This window comes from Macaca nemestrina, chromosome 3 (genome assembly GCF_043159975.1).
Source record: "Macaca nemestrina isolate mMacNem1 chromosome 3, mMacNem.hap1, whole genome shotgun sequence".
Classification (NCBI taxonomy): Eukaryota; Metazoa; Chordata; class Mammalia; order Primates; family Cercopithecidae; genus Macaca; species Macaca nemestrina.
The window spans coordinates 117,596,333-117,617,244 of NC_092127.1; the positions used below are offsets into that span (position 1 = coordinate 117,596,333).

Below are 20,912 nucleotides of genomic sequence, written 5' to 3' on the forward strand. Positions count from 1 at the left end.
ATCAGAGACTCCTTCTGTCGCTGGGAATGGTTTATGCTACAGCACCTGTATAATAAAGGCCATGTTCCTAGCAGGAAGGGCTACCAAATTTTGTCAAAGGCCTTTTCTGCATCTATTGAGATAATCATATGGTTTGTCTTTGGTTCTGTTTATTTATTGATTTGCATATGTTGAACCAGCCTTGCATCCCAGGGATGAAGCCCACTTGATCATGGTGGATAAGCTTTTTGATGTACTGCTGGATTCGGTTTGCCAGTATTTTATTGAGGATTTTTGCATCGATGTTCATCAGGGATATTGGTCTAAAATTCTCTTTTTGTGTGTATGTGTGTCTCTGCCAGGCTTTGGTATCAGGATGATGTTGGCCTCATAAAATGAGTTAGGGAGGATTCCCTCTTTTTCTATTGATTGGAATAGTTTCAGAAGGAATGGTACCAGCTCCTCCTTGTACCTCCGGTAGAATTCGGCTGTGAATCTGTCTAGTCCTGGATTTTTTTTTTTTTTTTTTTTTTTTTTTTTTGAGACGGAGTCTCACGCTGTTGCCCAGGCTGGAGTGCAGTGGCGCGATCTCGGCTCACTGCAAGCTCCGCCTCCCGGGTTCACGCCATTCTCCTGCCTCAGCCTCCTGAGTAGCTGGGACTACAGGCGCCCGCCACCGCGCCCGGCTAATTTTTTGTATTTTTAGTAGAGACGGGGTTTCACTGTGGTCTCGATCTCCTGACCTTGTGATCCGCCCGCCTCGGCCTCCCAAAGTGCTGGGATTACAGGCTTGAGCCACCGCGCCCGGCCAAGGTCCTGGATTTTTTTTGGTTGGTAGGCTATTAATTATTGCCTAAATTTCAGAGCCTGCTATTGGTCTATTCAGGGATTCAACTTCTTCCTGGTTTAGTCTTGGGAGAGTGTAAGTGTCCAGGAATTTATCCATTTCTTCTAGGTTTTCTAGTTTATTTGCGTAGAAGTGTTTACAGTATTCTCTGATGGTAGTTTGTATTTCTGTGGGGTTGGTGGTGATATCCCCTTTATCATTTTTTATTGCATCTATTTGATTCTTCTCTCTTTTCTTCTTTATTAGTCTTGCTAGTGGTCTATCAATTTTGGATCTAGAACTAGAAATATCATATGACCCAGCCATCCCATTACTGGGTATATACCCAAAGGATTATAAATCATGCGGCTATAAAGACACATGCACATGTATGTTTATTGCAGCACTATTCACAATAGCAAAGACTTGGAATCAACCCAAATGTCCATCAGTGACAGACTAGATTAAGAAAATGTGGCACATATACACCACAGAATACTATGCAGTCATAAAAAAGGATGAGTTCATGTCCTTTGTAGGGACATGGATGCAGCTGGAAACCATCATTCTCAGCAAACTATCGCAAGAACAGAAAACCAAACACCGCATGTTCTCACTCATAGGTGGGAATTGAACAATGAGATCACTTGGACTTGGGAAGGGGAACATCACACACCGGGGCCTATTATGGGGAGGGGGCAGGGGGAAGAGATGGCATTGGGAGTTATACCTGATGTAAATGACGAGTTGATGGGTGCTGATGAGTTGATGGGTGCAGCACACCAACATGGCACAAGTATACATATGTAACAAACCTGCATGTTGTGTACACGTACCCTAAAACTTAAAGTACAATTAAAAAAAAAAAAGAAAATAAATGATTTGACATTTAAGAATTGCAAAAGAATTCATATGGGAAGAACCATAGACTAGAAATAGATAATGCTGGATGTGGAACTCTGCAAGACGCTATAAAAAATAGTGTGATGGGATACGTAAGGATTTGCTAATTGGACTGGGAATTTGTGAGAGAGAGGAGCTGATAACTCTGAAGTGATTTGGAAAAGAATATTATGTCAGCATTATAATAAAATGAAAAAAAAGGGTCAAAAACAAAATAAATAAAGGCCATGTTCATGTTGCTATTTTTCCATTGTGTTAATAGTTTCTGTCAATCAACAATGAGGGACAGGTGGCTCATGCCTGTAATCCCAGCACTTTGGGAGGCTGAGGCAGGCAGATCATGAGGTCAGGAGTTCGAGACTAGCCTGGCCAACATGATGAAAGCCCATCTCTACTAAAAATACAGAAATTAGCTGGGTATTGTGGTGGGCGCCTGTAGTCCCAGCTACTCGGGTGGCTGAGGCAGGAGAATTGCCTGAACCTCGGAGGCGGAGGTTGCAGTGAGCCGAGATCACACCACTGCACTCTAGCCTGGGCGACAGAGCAAGACTCCGTATTAAAAAAAAAAAAAAAAAAAAAGAATGAGAGGCAGTCCCTAATCTGAGATCATTTAGTTGCAAATGTTAAGAATTGCATAGAGATTATAAATAGTTCTGTCTGCCCAGTCCCCCACCAATCAGGAAACTTGATTTATCTTTACTCTTTCTTGTGTTAAACACATATTTACTCCTTGTATTTACTCAATCACTTAAGACTTTTGTTCTTAAGAATAAAAAGAAGGGCTGGGTGAGGTGGCTCACACCTGTAATCCTAGCACTTTGGGAGGCCGAGGCAGGTGGATCACCTGAGGTCAGGAGTTTGAGACCAGCCTAATCAACATGCAGAAACCCCGTCTCTACTAAAAATACAATTAGCTGGGCGTGGTGGCACATGCCTGTAATTCCAGCTACTCAGGAGGCTGGAGGCTGAGACAGGAGAATCACTTGAACCTGGGAGGTGGAGGTTGCGGTGAGCCAAGATTATGCCATTGCACTCCAGCATGGGTAACAAGAGCCAAACTCCGTCTCAAAAAAAAAAAAAAGAAAAGAAAACAACAACAACAACAAAAAAACTAGAAAAAAAGAATAAAAAGAAGAAAACCAAATTTTTCTCCTGCAGCAATGTAATATAACTTCTTTATCAGATCAGAAGGAAAATAATAAAAAGTAAAAAGAGTCATGGTGTTCACTACGAGATTAACATAGATTTGGATTATACAAATTTATGACAATAATAATAATATATTGGATTTCCTGGGGCCAAAACAAATCCTGATGAAGTAAAAACCACAGGGAAAAGCCTCCAGATGCATAATTTGTCAGTAATTATGGTTTTATAAACACAGTGCCTATTGGGTGCCTGGCTTGTCTGGCTGTGTTTTGGGCAAGCCCTTTGTTTGAGACTCACGGTTGACTTATAGTACAATTTCCTCAAATAATTTATTATTTAGTAAAGATGCTGTGACAAGATTACAAATAATTGTTATATAAGCCAAAAAAAGATATATGACTTAAAAGATGTCTGAACCATGTGCTAAGGAGATTTATGGAACTCTAAAGTTTAGAAATACTCCTAAATCTGGGAAGCAACACGGATTTAGATAAGATGCCCTATTACTTTACATATGTATGTATGTATGTATGTATGTATGTATGTATGTATGTATGTATTTCTGTGCAGTGCCTCTGTTGTAGGAAGTTCTCAGGAATGATTGTTGATAATTAGGAAAAAGTTACCTATTAGTATCATATTTTAAATACTCATATATATATATATATATAAAATGGGACTCTAGGATTTTTAAATTCACCCTACACACTTCTCCCATTTCTCACTGGCCTTGTTCCTTCTGGTGTCTAATGTTCATTCTTCTATCTTGGCTTTAGATTGTGTTTCCATTTCCCTTTTCAAATCTCCTCCCCCCTTACCTAGATCTTCGAGATTCGTTTTTTTTTTTTTTTTTCCTTTTCCTTTTTCTTTTTTTTTGAGACAGGGTGTCACTCTGTTGCCCCAGGCTCAATCAATTCTCCTACCTCAGCCTCCTGAGTAGCTGAGACTATCAGCACACGCCACCAAACTCAGCCAATTTTTGGATTTTTTTGTAGAGACGGGATTTCGCTATGTTACCCAGGCTGGTTCAACTTTCAGGCTCAAGCCATCCTCCCACTTCAGCCTCTCAAAGTGCTGGGCTTATAGGAAAGAGCCACTGTGCCAGCCCAAGATCTCTTTTCTCTGGTGCTTTCAGTAGAGCCTACAAACGCGCAGGGCTCCCCAATCTTCCCTTAACCTCTTTCCTCTTCCCCTCTTTCCTCATACCACCAAACTTGAAAACTTTCCAAGGAATAAATCCCTGGGCCTAACTCTTCACTTCTAACATATTGCTCAACCCCTTACATTCTGAATTCTGGCCCCACACACTGTGTATGTGTGTAGATGGGTATGTAGGTGTGACAATATGTGTTTAAAGTTACCAAAGACTTGTAGGTTTAGGGACGTGAGATATTACAGTAATTAAGCACAGGGGCTATGTCAAGGGTTCCAATCCTGGCATAGGATTCCAATTTTGTGCAAGTTACTTAACTTCCTTGTGCCTCAGTTTCCTCATTTGCAAAATGGGGAGAACAAGAGTATCTACCTGGTGGAGTTCTTGGGAAAATTAAATGAGTCAGTGTACATAAAAGAATTTAGAACTTTGGTAGACCTTGTCAGTTCTTATTACGATGACAAATTCCCACTGATGCTTTTCTGCCCTTATCTTATTTGACCTCCCTAAGAGATATGATACAGTTGAACACTCCAGCTTTCCTGAAAATCTCCTTTTGCCACACCCCTTTTTTGCCTTTCTGACCCCTGCTTATTGGGATCCTTAAAGGAGTATTCTTTGTTTTTTTGAGACAAAGTCTTGCTTTGTCGCCCAGGCTGAAGTGCAGGGGTGCGATCTTGGCTCATTGCAACCTCTGCCTCCCAGACTCCAGTAGTTCTCCTGCCTCAGCTTCCCGAGTAGCTGGGACTACAGAGGCCTGCCACCACGCCCAGCTAACTTTCGTATTTTTAGTAAAGACAGGTTTCTGCCATGTTGGCCAGGCTGGTCTCAAAGTCCTGATGTCAAATGATCTGCCGCCTTGGCTTCCCAAAATGCTGGGATTACAGGTGTGAGCCACCATGCCTGGCCCCTTTATGGGGTACTCTTTGTCTGTCCCTTATGGGTATTTCCCAAGGAGAGGACATCTTTCCTCTGCTTTCTTTGTAATGTACATTTTATCCGGAGTGACCTTGTGCAAATCTGAGGCTGCAGTCTCCTCTCTGCAGCCTGGTCCAGTGCTGAGCCCCAGGCTTGCGGATCTAGTGTTAAGAAGTCTGGCCTGACGCAGTGGCTCATGTCTGTAATCCCAGCACTTTGGGAGGCTGAGGTGGGAGGATCACTTTAGCTCAGGAGTTTGAGGTCAGCCTGGGCAACACAGTGAGACCTCATCTCTTTAGAAAAATTAGCCGAGTGTGATGGCATGTATCTGTACTCCCAGCTACTCAGGAGGCTGAGGCAGGAGGATGGCTTGAGCCCAGGAGTTTGAGGCTACAGGGAGCTATGAGGGCACCACTGTACTCCAGCCTGGACAACAGAAGGAGATTTTGTCTCTGAAAAAGTCAGCTGGGCACAGTGGCTCATGCCTGTAATCCCAGCACTTTGGGAGGTCGGGCTCAGGAGACTGAGACCATCCTGGCTAACACGGTGAAACCCCATCTCTACTAAAAATACAAACACAAAATTAGCCAGGCATGGTGGCGGGCGCCTATAGTCCCAGCTACTCGGGAGGCTGAGGCAGGGGAATGGTGTGAATCCGGGAGGCAGAGCTTGCAGTGAGCCGTGATTGTGCCACTGCACTCCAGCCTTGGTGATAGAGTGAGACTCCATCTCAAAAAAAAAAAAAAAAAAAAAAAGGTCCATGAGCATCTCAAAATCAACAGGCTCAACTCCAAATCCTTGACTGTCCGCTACCAACTACCTCCATGTCTTGCTGGATGGGAGCACATGTAGCTCCACAATACTTTTGGTCACACAGGCCTATTGAGTCTTCTTAACTTTCTTATTCATCCCCTTTCACTATTCTCACCTCTGTGGACTTAATTCAGTTCCCCGTTTCTCCCATGGATCACTGCATTAGGCTCCTTACTGTTTTCTTCCTGCCTTAAGTTTTGCCCCCTTTCAAGTCACCCTTCACTGAGTTTCTTCACTGTCTTTCCAAAAACGTAAATCTTATCACAACAGGCCATAGCTTAAAGTCCTTTAGTGACTCCCCATAGCTCAGAGGATGAGGTTCTCATTTCCGAGTATTTACAGTTCTTGTCTGTGTCTGTGGCCTCGACTCTCCCCACTCCCCTCCAAGCCCCGTTTCCTTGACTGGGCAGCACTCCTTGTTCTTCCTATTCCTCACGCTGTTTCCGGCCTCTAGCCCTGTGAGTTTGTCCTTTCCACTGCTGGAACATTCTTCTCTCCTTTCCCTTTCCCCTACTCCTGATCCTTCAGAGTCTAATGGCCACCTCTCTGGGAGGCCACATGAGCTCACCGGACAGGTGCTCCTCTGTGTGCAAACATTACTGTGCATAGCTCTGTTAGAGTACTTCATGCCATGTAATTTTTGCCCCTTTATTAATCTCTCCCCTCATTTGCTGGAAATCCCATGAGGGCAGCATCTGTGTCTTGTCTAACTTGGTATCCCTGGCACCTAATATACTACATCTGACACAGAGATGTTCATTCAATTAATACTGAATGAAAGCTGGAATGAAGACCATACATTATCTCCTTTCAGACTCACAAACTGCGAAGTGGCTATTGTTAGTATAGAATCTAAACGGGGGATTGTATTAATCTATTCATTTCTTCAACTTTATGGACAAAAGACTTTCAGATGATTGCTGAAAACCAAGAAAAGCTATTAAAAAGCAAACTTGAAAAGGATTATACTCTTGGTGTAGTAATTCCAACCCTGGGTAGGAATGCATACTTAATAACTAACCAGGAGCAGGCAAGTTTTATTCACCAAGACATTAATCATCAAGTAATTTATGATAGTAAAAAAATTGGAAAAAAAAGAGAAATGATTAAACACCCAGAATTATGGTACATCCATACAACTGAACATTATGCTGCCATTAAACAGTATGTTTCCAAAGGATTTTTAATGATCTGTAATAATGCTCATGTTATTTGTGAAAAAGCTGGATAGAAAACTGAAAATAGTAAAGATCTTAAATTATGTAAAGGGAAAAAAACCTCACAAATAAATAGAGAAAAAAGAAAGGAACATATTAAACTCTTCAGTGATTGTATCTTGAGTGCTTTCTTTGTTTTTTATAATTTTTGATATTTTCCAAATTTTCTACAATAAGTATCTTTACTTATACTGTCAGAAATATAATGAAATATTTTAAAGTTCGAGATTTTAGCTGTGTTAGTTGTATTTGGGTGGCATTATTCCTCTTTCTTCTGTTGATGGTGCATCAGTTTTTCTTTGGGGATGCACCCCTCCCCATCTCAGGCCACTGGTGTGAAGTGGACCCCTGACCCTGGCTTCGGGGGTGGGCACATGACTCAGACATGGCCAATCAGTATACTCTATCCCTCTGGCTCCTTCCCAATGGGCACATGACTTAAGCCAGGTCAGTGAGACTCGGTTTCTCCCGTAAACTTTTATAGGAGATGTTTATGGGGGCAGGAAAGCTCTACTTCCGTTGGTACTAGTGAGCTGTAAGCCTAGAGCCGCCCTGAGTGTATACAAGGATGGCAAAACAACACAGGAAAGTATTGTTGAGGATAAAGGAGGAAAGTGTACGTGCACTTGTGCACACATGCATCCACACACACTCACCCTTCAAGTCCTGAAAACTTTGAGTCCTTGGATCTAGGAAAGTCTGAAACACTATCATCCCTGGACTTTCTGGTTATAAGAGCCAATACATTTTAGGCTTCTTTGTTTGCTTGCTTAAGTTAATTTACGCTGCTTCTATAAGTTGCAATCGAGAGTCCTTGCTAAAAGAATTATGAAAACAATGAAATACATAAAGCACAATCCCTGAACATGCCCAGGACTATCACAAAATACAGTATAGAATTAATCCATACATCCTACCTGAGATATACATTTCCATCATTGCCCATGTTCCATTGGACACTGCTGATCTATAATAGAGTTCCTTATATATTACAGCACATATGTCCACTCATAGTGCCTTATATATATGCTTCCTTTCTTTATGTAACAGGCAGGGGTTATTACTAAAAACAGCTAACAACCCTAAAGGTACAAGTACTGGAGGCTCTCTGTTGTGGCCAGCATTAAAATTTTAATTCCTGGATCTAAGGAGATGTAGTGTGTCTCAAGGTTGGGTTGGGAGATGTTTTAGGGGATGGTTTTTTTTTTTTTTTTGTAATCAGTACACAAGGATTTCAATATTGTGTCAACCAATAAGGCCAAATTGGTGTGTACCGGCTGAACACAAATTCTGTTAGCAGATATTATAGTTTCTTATTTGAGTACCTATTTTCCCTGCTGGACTGTGAATTCCCCTAGGCAGAGACTTTGTCTTACTCATTTATGTAGGTCTTATGCCTACCTAGATGCTCAAAAGATATTTGCTGAATGAAAAACTGGAATGACAGTCCAACATTTTATAACTCCCTATTGAGGTTTTTTTTTTTTTTTTTTTTTTTCCTGATAGAAGTTTCTTGCCTAGAATTAAATTGCAATATGGTCTCTTTTCACCCACTCTTTTGAAGATGTTATCCTCTCCAATATCAGCTGATTGAAGAAGAAAATTGTAAATTTTCTCTCTCAGGCATAATGTTGATATTTTAACTCATAGTGATTTTTTCTCAATTCAAAATGGATTTTAGAAATAAATCAAGATCCCAGAAACTTATGATTGCTTTGAGTGGTATCTTTTATCTGTCATCCTAAGAAAAACATGAGATCTGATGGCCCAGAGCACAGAGACCTTTTGTATTTCAGTTCTCCTACAGCCACATGACTCGAACCTTTTGCTGGGAGACTGGGATGTAGGTCCCCATACTTGATTATAAGGACTGTGAGGGCAGGGGCCACATCTGCTTATCTGTCTATTAATAATAGTACTCCTGGTACCTAGCTCCTCGTTGCTCCACAGCAGACACTAAATAAATGCTTGCTGAGTGAATAAATACTTACATTTAAAGAGAGGCAATTATACACATTGATCATTTGATCATCCTCTAGTACTGATAATTTTTAAGTGATTAACTTTAAAAATCATTTTTCTTACGTCAACCTGGGTCCTCACACTATTAAACAACAGGAGAGCTTTCAACATTAAATGGAGTGGGGCAGCTGGGCAACTATAAATTTTGGATGATACTTCAGAGAAGAGTCTAGGTGTATCTGTTCTATCCCTTTTTCTCATGGGCATCTGCCACTTATTTTCCATTCTTAAGCTCTCAGGAGGGATGTCTTTTTAGTTTATCAGAATCCATAGGGAAAGCTCATCTTTCTTGGAGTAGGTCTTCAAATAAGGGTTCAAGCCCTGGGTCTTCCCTCACTACAATAAAAAACATACCTGCTCTACCCTCCTCACAAAGCTGTTATGGTGAGCATGAAAAGAAGAGTCGGTGTGGGGAAGAACTATTAACCCCTATACAGATACCGTGTTGCTTTCCGTTCAAGGATCCACCATGAGACTGTGGGTAAAGCACTTTCCGGGCAGTGAAATCTGGCTTAAGAGAATCATTGTACTTTTATTCTGCTCCTGGGACCGGCAAGGGCAGTTAAGAGGAACACAGGGATCCCTAGCCCTAAAACTGTCGTCTGATACAGAGGCAGATAAATCATTACTGGGGTTGGCAGCATTGGGGGGAGAGGGGGAAATGTGTATGAAAACCTGGGCTCCCAGAGCAAACTTTGCAACGCGCCCCTCCCCACTTCACCGCCCCAATCTCCACACAAGTCCCGGCAGGGGCTTCTTGGGCGGAGGCCACGCCGACCAATAGGAACCCACTGTATTCTTACAGGTTACGAAGCAGGTGGAGAAACTGAGCAGAAACAATTAGCTAAGCCGGGCTCAGCCTTTACCGCGGTGCCACGCGCTCCTAACAGGCCTGGAGGGTAATGTCGGGGCTCAATTTCCTAACGCTCCCCTCCCCATCCCCGTGTCACCTCCACCAGCAGCGGCGTCCAGCCTCCTCCCGCCCGAACGTGCTCGAGGGACGGGCAGCCGTCCTTTATTGTCTGGGGAGCACCTGGCAGGTGGCGGGCCCGTGCCCTAACGTGCGTGTGGTGCCCAGCTTCACAAAGCGAGCGGGCAGCACCTCTTTGGTCCGGGAACGGCCTCGGGCGGGCCGACCACATCCCAGGGGTGGAGAGGTGGAGAGAAAAAGGGGCTCCGGGGTCAAGAGCTGGGAGCTAGGGCGCGCGCGCGCCCTCCTCCTCCCCGCGGGCACAGCCCCCCCGGCATTAACACGTCGAAAGAGCAGGGGCCAGACGCCGCCGGGAAGGAGCGAGACCCGGGCGGGCGCGAGGGAGGGGAGGCGAGGAGGGGCGTGGCCGGCGCGCAGAGGGAGGGCGTTGGGAGGAGGGGCTGCTGCTCGGCGCTCGCTGCTCTGGGGGCTCGGCTTTGCCGCGCTCGCTGCACTTGGGCGAGAGCTGGAACGTGGACCAGAGCTCGGATCCCAGCGCAGCCACCGCGATGAGAGGCGCTCGCGGCGCCTGGGATTTTCTCTGCGTTCTGCTCTTCCTGCTCCACGTCCAGACAGGTGGGTCACCGCAGCTGGCACCCCGACCGTGCGACTCCTCGGCGAAGCCTGTGCCCGGGAGGGTGGTACACGCCGGAGTGCATCCGGAGAGAGGACTGCGGGCCCTCAGTGCCTGTGCGTTCCAGTCTCCGGGGGAGACTCCAGGTGTCCCTCGGACTCTCCTGCGCCTTGCCTCGCTCACCTGCGCGAGGAGACCCCAGCTGCTAGTGGTGGGGACGCGAAGCCGGGGTTCTTCGGGAATGGGAACAGCGAGGGGAGGTTAGGCGTGAGCGAGGTTGCAGGCTGCGTGCGAGTTTGGGGTGGCTTTTGTGCCGAGGTTGCGCGGGGGGCGGAGGCGAGGGGCTCAGGGGTTCCCACCGAGCGCCTTCTCTCGCCGTGCGAGGCGCGGCCGCAGCTTCCTTTTGTTAAAAGTTGCGTGTGTGTGACCAGTGCCCAGGAGGACCTGCCTGCAGGTTCTCCGCCGCGCGGAGGGCAAAGTTAGAGAGCCCTTTCTCTCCTCTGCGGCTGCTGCCTTCCAACCGCAGGCGCTCTTTGTGCCCAGAGCTGGGGACCGACCCGCTGCCGCCTCTGCTCACGGCGCCACCCGTGGAGACGAATCGAAGCCTGCGGATTTCCCCGCCTCCGGGTTAGGGTTTTGCTCTGGGAGTGCGCGGCGTGTGGCTGTGGGGCCGGACTCCCGCGAGCCTGGAGGTGGTGGGTACGGGGACAACTTGGGCAGGGCGTGTGGAAAGCAGCCGCTAGGTTGCAGACTTTTTGCTTTCGTATATCCTGTGCTCGTCCCTTTCGGCCGCGGCGCCGTTTCATTCCTGCCACGCGCCCCGGGGCGGCTGGAGGCTGCGTTTGCCGCCTGCTCCGGGAAGGCAAGGGACAGCGTGCTGGGACTATGCGTGCCCTGATCCCGGCTGCCTAGCACGCCGGCCAGTGTGCCCGGCCTGCCTGGCGGGCTCTGGAAGCCCGTAGTCCCGGTATCTGCGACCTGTATTCGCAGGTCCTGTTTTCTTCGGAAATTTTTGAGATTAGTGACCGCCCGCCTCCCTGTCCCCGGGGAGGGGACATCTATACTTCAGGGCTGCCTGGGGGTGGGGTGGGAGATGGAGTGGAACTTTCTGCAAATCCTACTCAGTTCTTAAAGCTATAACAAAAAACCAGATATATCCGCGCGGGAACTTGGGTCTTAGGTGAAGGATTTGCCGGCTGCTGGAGCCCCTCGGTCAGATTTCTGCCTCTCGTTCCCTTTTTTCCAGGTGTCGCTGGTGCGCGCGAGTGCAGGTCGCCCAGCTCACTCCTGAAGCACTGCTCTCTCCCAGGTCATTTTTAAAACAAACCTTTAAGGTTACCTTGATGGTGTAAGGATAGAAAGTGAGTCTTAGCTGGAATCAAGCGCTTGAAAGGAAGCGGCGCAATGAACGGTTGTGAGACTGTCTACTACTGGTCAGTTTCTCTATAAAGTCTCCAGGCGCAGTCTCCCGCGTCCTGGTCTTGTAACTATTGTGAGGGCTTTCCTGTGGGGGCAGAGAGGCCTTGCATCTGGACCCCTGTGCAGCAGGAGGGGTCAGCAGGGGTCACGAGGGAGTGTTCAGATTCCCTGGAGGATTTGATCACCTAGCTTAAAACAACACATCTGGTCTTTATGTTTTTGTGCCTTGACCTTTTTAATATCAGTTAAGGTATGTGAACTAGACCCCAGTAGGAGACTAGAAAGACCACATCGAATATCTCCCTTTTACAAAATTAAAAGAATCAATGGTTTTCTTCTTCCCAATAGATTTTTGGCAAAGGGAATTTTAAGTCTGTCTCCTGGGGGGGCAGTGTGGTGTAACGACAAAGCCTTGATCTGTCCCCTGGGTTCTCCTTTTCTCTGCCATTTCTTGGCTGCGTGCCCTTGGGCAGGTTGCTTAAGGCAGGTTGCTTAAATTCTGGGGAACCCAGTGTCCTCCAGAGTACAAGGAGGCATCTGCATCATGAAGGATCCTTTGGGTCCAGAATTTTCCAATGTTCTGAGTGTAGACTCAGCACTCTTTTCAACTATTCCCCTGGTCCCTGTCTGCCTCCTTGAAATTCCTCTGCCTCTCCTGCTCACGGGGACCTCATGGAGTATGGGTGCATCTGACCGTCTGCCCCTGGCTGCAGCAAGGAGCTGTGGCTTATGCTTCCCACCCCTCAATTCCCATATATTTCTCTGTATTGCCCTTTGAGGGCTAGGAGGTGCCCACTTTGTCCTAACCGTCATTCTTCTCCTCCCCCACCACCACCCCATTATTACAGCTCCTGTGCCTAACAGGATGAAGCTGCAAGGAATGGTGAATCATACCTTCCCCGCTTCATTCCTGCAGGTGTGAGGCTGGAGTCATTCTCAGCAGCTGGACGCAAGGCAGTCTAAATTATTATCCTGCTGGAAATATCCCAAATAAATATCCCAGATAATTCATTTATCCCTATTCTGTTTTTTCCCCCACTCATCCCCATATTTTTTCTTCATGACTCTCTAAATCATGTATGCTGTGCATTTATAACATGCTTTCTAATGGGCCTTAAATTTTGTATGACGTGTGTGTTATACATAGTTGTTGCTCTTCAGTTGGAAACTGTGTGCCAGGCCTGTTGCTTGGGGCTTTACCTGCTATTTCCGCTAGTCTCAATGAGCCTAGGAAGTAGTATTATTATTACCCCTAACATTTTACAGCTGGAGAAACTGGCTAAGGATAAGCGCCAAGTCATCAGTGGTGAAGCCTGATGAGATTGGCTCTATGTGCCCAGCTCTATAACCATTCACATGATTCACCGGAATCTGTAGTAAGACTCATTCAAAAATATTTAATGAGTTTTTACTATGTGCCAGGGATTGTTGGAAGTTCTGGGAATGCAGAATGGCCAATGTCACTGCCTTCCCAATTTTGGTGAAAAATATTTAGAATTGGGTGTCTTATGAAAGGGGAGTATTTATGGAGGGAGGATTAATTAAATTTTAGCTTGGAGGAAGGGTTGTAGGCATTTGACCCTGTGGTATGCTGGCCTTAGTTGTTAGCTGTCTCATTCTAGTTAGCGTCCCTCAGAAATGAAGGTAAGCTATTTCTAAAATGATGATGCAAGCCAGTTAAAAACTCATCTCCCACTCCAAAACATAAAAATGGTCTTGTGCATAGGTGTAAAAGAGAACACCCCCAATAATGGCTGATGCCATTGGCTATTTACCCTGGACAGCATGGTGAGAAATAATGACAATATACCATCCAAAGCCATTTTTTCTCCCAAAAGAAATTCTCGTCAGAAATGTGCCAAGTATTGTGCAGGCTTCCCTTGGAGCACATTTATGTACAGATGTTGTTGTGGTGATGAATTGTGCTGGTGTTGTTGACAGCCCTTCGAAGTTACCCTTAGGGTTTTGACTCATTTCCTCAAGTCTCTTCCAGCTGATTAAAGAAGGACACAAGGAAATGAACCTCGGTGTCTCTAGCGGAATTCTCAGAGCTAGACTGCAGTGTGGGGACCCCTTCAAAGTAGTGGTCAAGGCTGTGGCAGCATTTTCTTCAGAATGAATTTAGTTTAAGAGTTGGCAGGCTAGGATGTGGGAAGTGCTTTCTTTTGCTGCATTAATGTGTGGTAACTTTTAAAAGTTGAGATTAAATGACATTTGCAGGAATCCAAATATGCAGATTTCATGTGCAGTTTTGGTAACTTGAATAGATATTGCCACAGCTGTAAGTCCAGAATGAGGAAGGCCTGGGGGTGAGTTAGAGGAGGTAAAAGTTTGCCTGGAGGGCAAATCCAGTGTAAATCTTTGTTGTATATAGAGAGGAATTGAGTTGAGTCGGCTTGGCGCAGCAGCTCTGATTTCTGACATTTTTTGGACATGATCATGTAGCTCATCTTTTGACCTAAGACTCTTAATAAGTAAAGAGCAGTTGTAATCTGATAGCCCGCGGAGACATGTTTTCTTTGGCCTACATGATGCTTTTCAGAAAACATTGAGGCAGTATTAAGCAATCTAGAGATTTTTTAAAATCAAGATCTCTATTTATGTCTCCTCTTTAAGAATTATAGGTCATGGCTCCTGCAGATGAGGCCTGTGCTCTTCAGGTTGCATTAGGCTCTAGGGCCTGCCATCCCTTAGGCATTTCTCACTGGGCAATGGTGAGTGCAGGATTCCAAATATGCCCCTGGAACCAGGCAGATGACAAGTGGGAGGAGCACAGGCCTGCCTACCTTGTGTTGGTCTGATGGCTTCATGACTGACAGCTCGGTGGCCTTAGAGCAAATTGCTTAACCTTTTTGAGCTTTCATTGTCCATCCTAGTTTTGCCACTTATTAGCTCTGTGACTTTTGACAAATTACTTAACCTCTCTGTGCTGGTCAGTGTGTTGCTACATGTAAAACTTTTGGAATGGTGCCTCATAGTAGAGGCTCAATATGTGTTAGCCATAATTATCATCTGTAAAACAGGAATTATTATTGTCCCTAAAATGGGAATAATGCCCCCTCTTTTAAGATGATTGCCCTAAAAATTAGAGATTTTTTTTTTTTTTTTTTTTTTAAGAAAATGTCTCGCCCTGTTGCCCAGGCTGGAGTGCAATGGCGCAATCTTGACTCACTGTAACCTCCGCCTCCCGGGTTCAAGCGATTCTCTTGCCTCAGCCTCCTGAGTAGCTGGGATTACAGGCACCTGCCACCATGCTCAGCTAATGTTTGTATTTTTAGTAGAAATGGGGTTTCACCATGTTGGCCAGGCTGGTCTTGAACTCCTGACCTCAGGTGATCCGCCCACCTCTGCCTCCCAAAGTGCTAGGATTACAGGCATGAGCCACTGCACCTGGCCTTACAGATATTTGTAAAGGTTCTTAGCACAGGGTTTGGGATGGGATAGGCACCTAATAAATGAGTGAATGCCTCAGGTATATATAGAACTTGACTACTTCTCTATGATTCTTGAGCATGGGTAGCAGTAAATATGAACTTGACAGTTTTTTTGTTTGTTTTCGAGATTGAGTTTTGCTCTTGTCACCCAGGCTGGAGTGCAATGACGCAATCTCTGCTCACTGCAAACCGCCACCTCCCGGGTTCAAGTGATTCTCCTGCCTCAGCCTCCCTAGTAGCTGGGAGTACAGGCACCCACTACCATGCCTGGCTAATTTTTGTGTTTTTAGTAGAGGCAGGGTTTCACCATTTTGGCCAGGCTGGTCTCGAACTCCTGACCTCAGGTGATCCACCTACCTCGGCCTCTTAAAGTGCTGGGATTACAGGCATGAGCCACCATGCCCAGCCGACAGTTTTTAAAATAAACTTTAATTTTTTTCGTCTTGTTTTATTTAGCTTTTGATAAGAGGAAATCTCTAGTCTTAGAGATTGAAAAGATCTTGAACTTTTCTTTCTCTGGGGGGGAAAAAAAACAAACTACACATCTTATAAGATTTCTTCAACACAAACATTTGTGTCTGGTACTTTTCCCATTCATCTTATGTTTTAACTGTCATGCTTACATTTTGGTTATGACACACTTGTTAGACATCTTCCCATGCATACCTTTCTGACAGGTTTTCAACATTTTTGCAAAATTTAAGGTTTAAGCCAAATTATTATTCAGGACATGTGGCATCAGTTAATTATGAGCTTGGGCTCTGAAATTGACACCCTGGATTTTTATTCCAGTTCTGCCTCTTCCCTGCTGTGTGCTCTGGGACAAGACACTTAACCTCTCCTTAAGCTTCATTTCCTCATCTGTAAAATGGAGATGATGACATAGGGCCCCTGTGAGGATTAAATGAGATTCTGCATGTAATGTGTTTAGCACAGTGCCCCTCATAGAGGAAGTGTGTGGACTCCACTATCGGGCTGATTTTCTTACGTTCCCCTTTCAGCTTTGCCTCTTAGAAAACGGTGAAAATGTGTAAATAGAATATGTAGAGTGTTTTTTTTTTTTCCATATTAAGATGAAGTTGTTACATTTAATTAATATACTGCAATTAGTGGTAACGCATATTTATATGCTTGGCCCTTTGTTTAGCTGTATTCTTGGGTTACTTTCCACCAAAAGAGATACAAATTTCTTGATAAAAGTTTAGATGGGGGGAATATCTGCAAGTGGCCATTTTCTCTAGGTGAATAAGTTCATGTAGGCAGTCGAGGAGCTTTTCCTTGACTGCTCTGTCTAGGAGTTCAAGGACCAAGCTGAACTTGGCCATTGCCCCAGGCTAGACACAGTGGTTGGTGTTCAGTAAGTATTAGTTTAACATCTTTTCTATTCTCCAGCACTTATACTAAGTTTTGAACATAATAAATGCTCAGTAAACATTTTGGATTCAGTTTAACAGGCTTATCAGTCCCCATGCCTTGGTCCTCCGTTACAGGCTGGGGGTGGAGGAGGGCCAGGGCAAGAGCACAGCCCCTGATTTGAGGTAGAATTTGGTTGTCTTACGTGCAAAGTGCTCTGGGCAGGATTTTCAAGGAGATGAGCTTAAATCTTGATGGGCAGGTAATAGAGATCAGGAATCAGTAAAAACATCCACATAGGAGATAATATTTGAGATTAATTTCTGAACCTTAAAGGAAGAGGGCAGTGTAGTTGTGGCTTCAGCTGGAAAAAACTGCAGTACATGGAGCAAGGCATTAGGATCTTACTTGAGGATTATCAAACTTTTCTTTTGGTATGATGGCTGGAGGTAGGGAATTGGCTGGGAAGGTAAGACTCCTCTTATTAGCCTCAAGGAGCATGGAGGGAATGTGTATTTAGTGCTGAGTTTGGTCTAGGTTATGAAGAAGGCTTTGAAGTCAAGGCTAAGGTGAACTTGACCGAGGAGTGGCCCCCCAGGCTTTGCTTACTAGTCCAGGGCTGCCTATTCCACCATTCTGTCCAGTTAGACACACTCCCCAACCTGTTTCAATAGTCTGACGAGGCCAGAGGCCACGCCCTGCCTTAAAACTTGGACACTCCCTTGCTGTGGGCAACCAAGACTAAGGGAGAGTCTGTTTTTATTATTCATTTATTTATTTATGAGACAGGGTCTTGCTGTGTTGCCAGGCTGGAGTGCAGTGGCACGGTCATGGTTCACTGCAGCCTCCACCTCCTGAACTCAAATGACCCTCTCATCTCAGCCTCCTGAGTAGCTGGGACCCCAGGCATGTGCCACCACATCCGGCTAATTTTTTAAATTTATTTTTTGTAGAGAGTAGTCTCGAACTTCTAAGCTCAAGCGATCCCCCAGCCTCAGCCTCCCAAAAATGCTGGGGTTACAGGTGTAAGCCACCACACCTGGCCTGTTTTTTTTTTTTTTTTTTTTCTTAAATAGTAAAACATACATAATGTGAAATGTACTACCTTAATCATCTTTAAATGTATAGTTCAATAGTGTTAAGTACATTCACATTGTTGAACACTTTCATCTTGCAAAACTGAAATTCTGTACCTATTGAAGAGCAGCTCCCCGCTCCCTCCCCCAGCTTCTGGAAACCACCATTCTACTTTCTATCTCTGAATTTGACTATTCCAGGTACCTCGCAAATGCAGAACCATACTGAATTTGTCTGTTTTTTTTTTTGACTGGTTTATTTCACATACCGTACCATAACATCCTCAAGGTTCATCCCTGTTGTAGTATAAGTCAGAATTTTCTTCGTTTTTAAGACTGAAAAATATTCCATTGTATGTATAGTTCACATTCTGTTTACCTATTCCTCCTTTGATGGACATTTGGGTTGCAAACAATGCTGTAATGAACATTTGCATACAAGTATCTAAGGGAGATTTTTTGTGGAGACTGTTTAGGAGTGTTAAATTCACGGCTACGAGTTATGTGTTGGGGAGCTGGGGAGAAGATGGGCTCTTTAGATTATCTCTGGGTGAAGGGGTATAGGACCTGGGTATTAGGGTGCATGCTTTGGAAAGAAAGTGCCCTTAAGACACAAGAGGAGGATAAAGGTGCAGGTCTTCACTCACTCGGACTATTTATGGGCACCTTCATCAGGCACTGTTGAGACTGAGGGGAAGGAGAACTGGAATTATCATGGGTGTAGGTAACTGAGAGTAATGTTGGTACTATGGAATTAGTGGAAATAAAGCCAAGAGGAGTGGCCTATTTGAGGGAGAGAATATGATGTTGGACTCTGCTGTTTGTTCATTGATTATTTGTGAGCTGCATTTTCTTGAAACTCAGTTTCACAGACACGGAGGGAAGATGTCAGTGAAATTCTTCTTAGGGTCAGGTCTCTGTAAGAAATAAAACTAAACCCCAAAGTCACAGAACATGGCTCTATAATATTATGGTAGCATTGGGGATTATAAAGAATGGTGTGTTAACTGTGAACCAGTCATACGGTGAAAAGTAAGTTTTCATGAAAAGAAGTGTATACTAGGAAGAGAATCCTGGATTCTTCTCTGCATTAGGCCATGTTGAAGGTATGTTTTTTGTTTTTCTCAGAATAAAATGGCCATATTGGGTATAGAAGAGGACATAGAATTGATGAAAGCTTTGGAAAATAGGTCCTTTGAAGGCAACTTAAAGAAATTGGATTTATTAAGCCTGGAGAAGTTAAGGTGAGGGAAGTTTTAGTGAATGACAGTCTTAAAATATTTTTAGTGTGTGAGTGAAGAGCAGAACAAAATGAGAGTCATTTAAATTGCCCCAGAAGGAAATTGAAATTTTTTGTTTGTTTGTTTGTTTTTTTTTGAGACAGAGTCTCACTCTGTCGCCAGGCTGGAATGCAGTGGTGTGATCTCGGCTCACTGCAGCCTCCACCTCCCGGGTTCAAGCGATTCCCCTGCCTCAGCCTCCCGAGTAGCTGGGACTACAGGCTCACGCCACCATGCCCAGCTAATTTTTGTATTTTTAGTAGAGACAGGGTTTCACCATGTTGGCCAGGATGGTCTCAATCTCTTGACCTTGTGATCCACCCGCCTCGGCCTCCCAAAGTGCTGGGATTACAGGCGTGAGCCACTCCGTCCAGAAATTTTTTTTTTTTAATGGGAAAATTCTTTCATTGGAAGAGTTGGCAGAGACTTTATTCGGTTATAGGGCCTTTGCTGGAGCTGTGAGGAAAACCAAGTAATTGTCATTTTGAAATGGTTCTTAGGTCCTCCCCAACTCAGTTGGTTTGATGGCCCTTTAAGGGCCTGCCTGAAATCGTTTGGGAATAATTCAGAAATGGGAAAATAACCAATCGTTTTTCTTTCCTCACTGCCTTGGCTGTGGAGCAGAGTTTCTCATAAATGCTGACTAGATTCTAACATAATCCACTACTATAGTCACAATTTCGGCTATATTGAGAACAGCCAGTAAAGAACCCACAGCCTCAAAATGGGTTATCGATCTGTTAGGTGTGGCGGGATCTAACCACAGAAGAAATTGTACTGTGTGATAGCTTAAACTGAGTGTCAAAATAAGACAAATAAAAGGAAGCTCAAGGTCTACAGAAATCCATGATTAATCACTTAGCCCTACCCTAAGAATCGCTGTGCTGGAACGCAGCACGTAGCCAGAAAGTCTGTAAGGATGAAGGACGGCTCCCAAAGTCCTTTTCTCTTGATTACTCAGGGGTGGATTGGTTACCCACCACTCTTGACTACCCTTTCCATCTGTCCTTTCCCTCTGGTCATTTTGTGGTCATGGCTCAGTGGCACGTTTGAGATCAGCCCGTGGTCCAGTGGGGAAGGTGGTAGAAATGAAATTGCAATTCAGCAGCTACTGGTTGATAACATTTTATTAATACCTGTCACTTCGAAATTGATATCTAAGATGGGATCCCTGCCTTTAAGGAGCCTAGGACCTATAGGAAGATGGTCCTGGGTAGGCGCCAATGTTACAGGATTTGTAATAAGATTTAAATGAACAATTCGGTCCTATTCATTACCATTGGTTTGGAGGACATAGGCATCACTTCTTGAATTGAATGGCCAATTCAAAGGAAGATAGGGGCCTGAATTAAATCTTAGAAGAGTGGGGTGGAATTTGGTCAAGATGTGAAGAAGAGAAGCAAAGGTTAGAGGTAGCCAGAAGGCTCTGCTCCCACTGACGGAACGTCTGTAGAGACTAGTGGGAGATGAGATGGGATAATTTTTAGAGCACCTGGATTTTTATTCTTCAATAATTGAAGTCTTTTCTGCAGTGCTATATGTGATGAGAGTTTTGTAAATCTAATCTGGCTAAGTAGTTGCCTATTCAGAGAAATAACTTAAAAATGGAAAAGTATGGATATCACTTTCGCATGTATTACCTATTCAATGTGTTCAATGTACATCCAGTATAGATATGTATTTTTAGTTGTTTTTAAGTCCAAGGCTAATTCTGCTCCCTTCTCCCTACCCACCTTCCCCACCCCCGCCAAGATTAGAGATTTTGTGGGCTCAACTTCTGATTGTGGCGGTAGATGACCTTTCATTTGCTTATTAACATATTTTAA

At 44.6% G+C, this 20,912-nt stretch overlaps 1 protein-coding gene across 8 annotated transcripts in view; it reads left to right on the plus strand.

Annotated features, from left to right (window-relative positions):
* Positions 1–10,377: 10,377 nt before the first annotated feature.
* The window catches only part of LOC105463525 (KIT proto-oncogene, receptor tyrosine kinase), an 83,621-nt gene continuing 73,086 nt past the window's right edge, over positions 10,378–20,912 (plus strand). For all 8 annotated transcript variants that reach the window (XM_011710670.2, XM_011710672.2, XM_011710673.2 and 5 more), the window contains exon 1: positions 10,378–10,526. In XM_011710670.2, the coding sequence (XP_011708972.1) occupies positions 10,460–10,526 (67 nt within the window). In that variant the 5' untranslated portion in view covers positions 10,378–10,459. The remainder of the gene's footprint in view (positions 10,527–20,912) is intronic.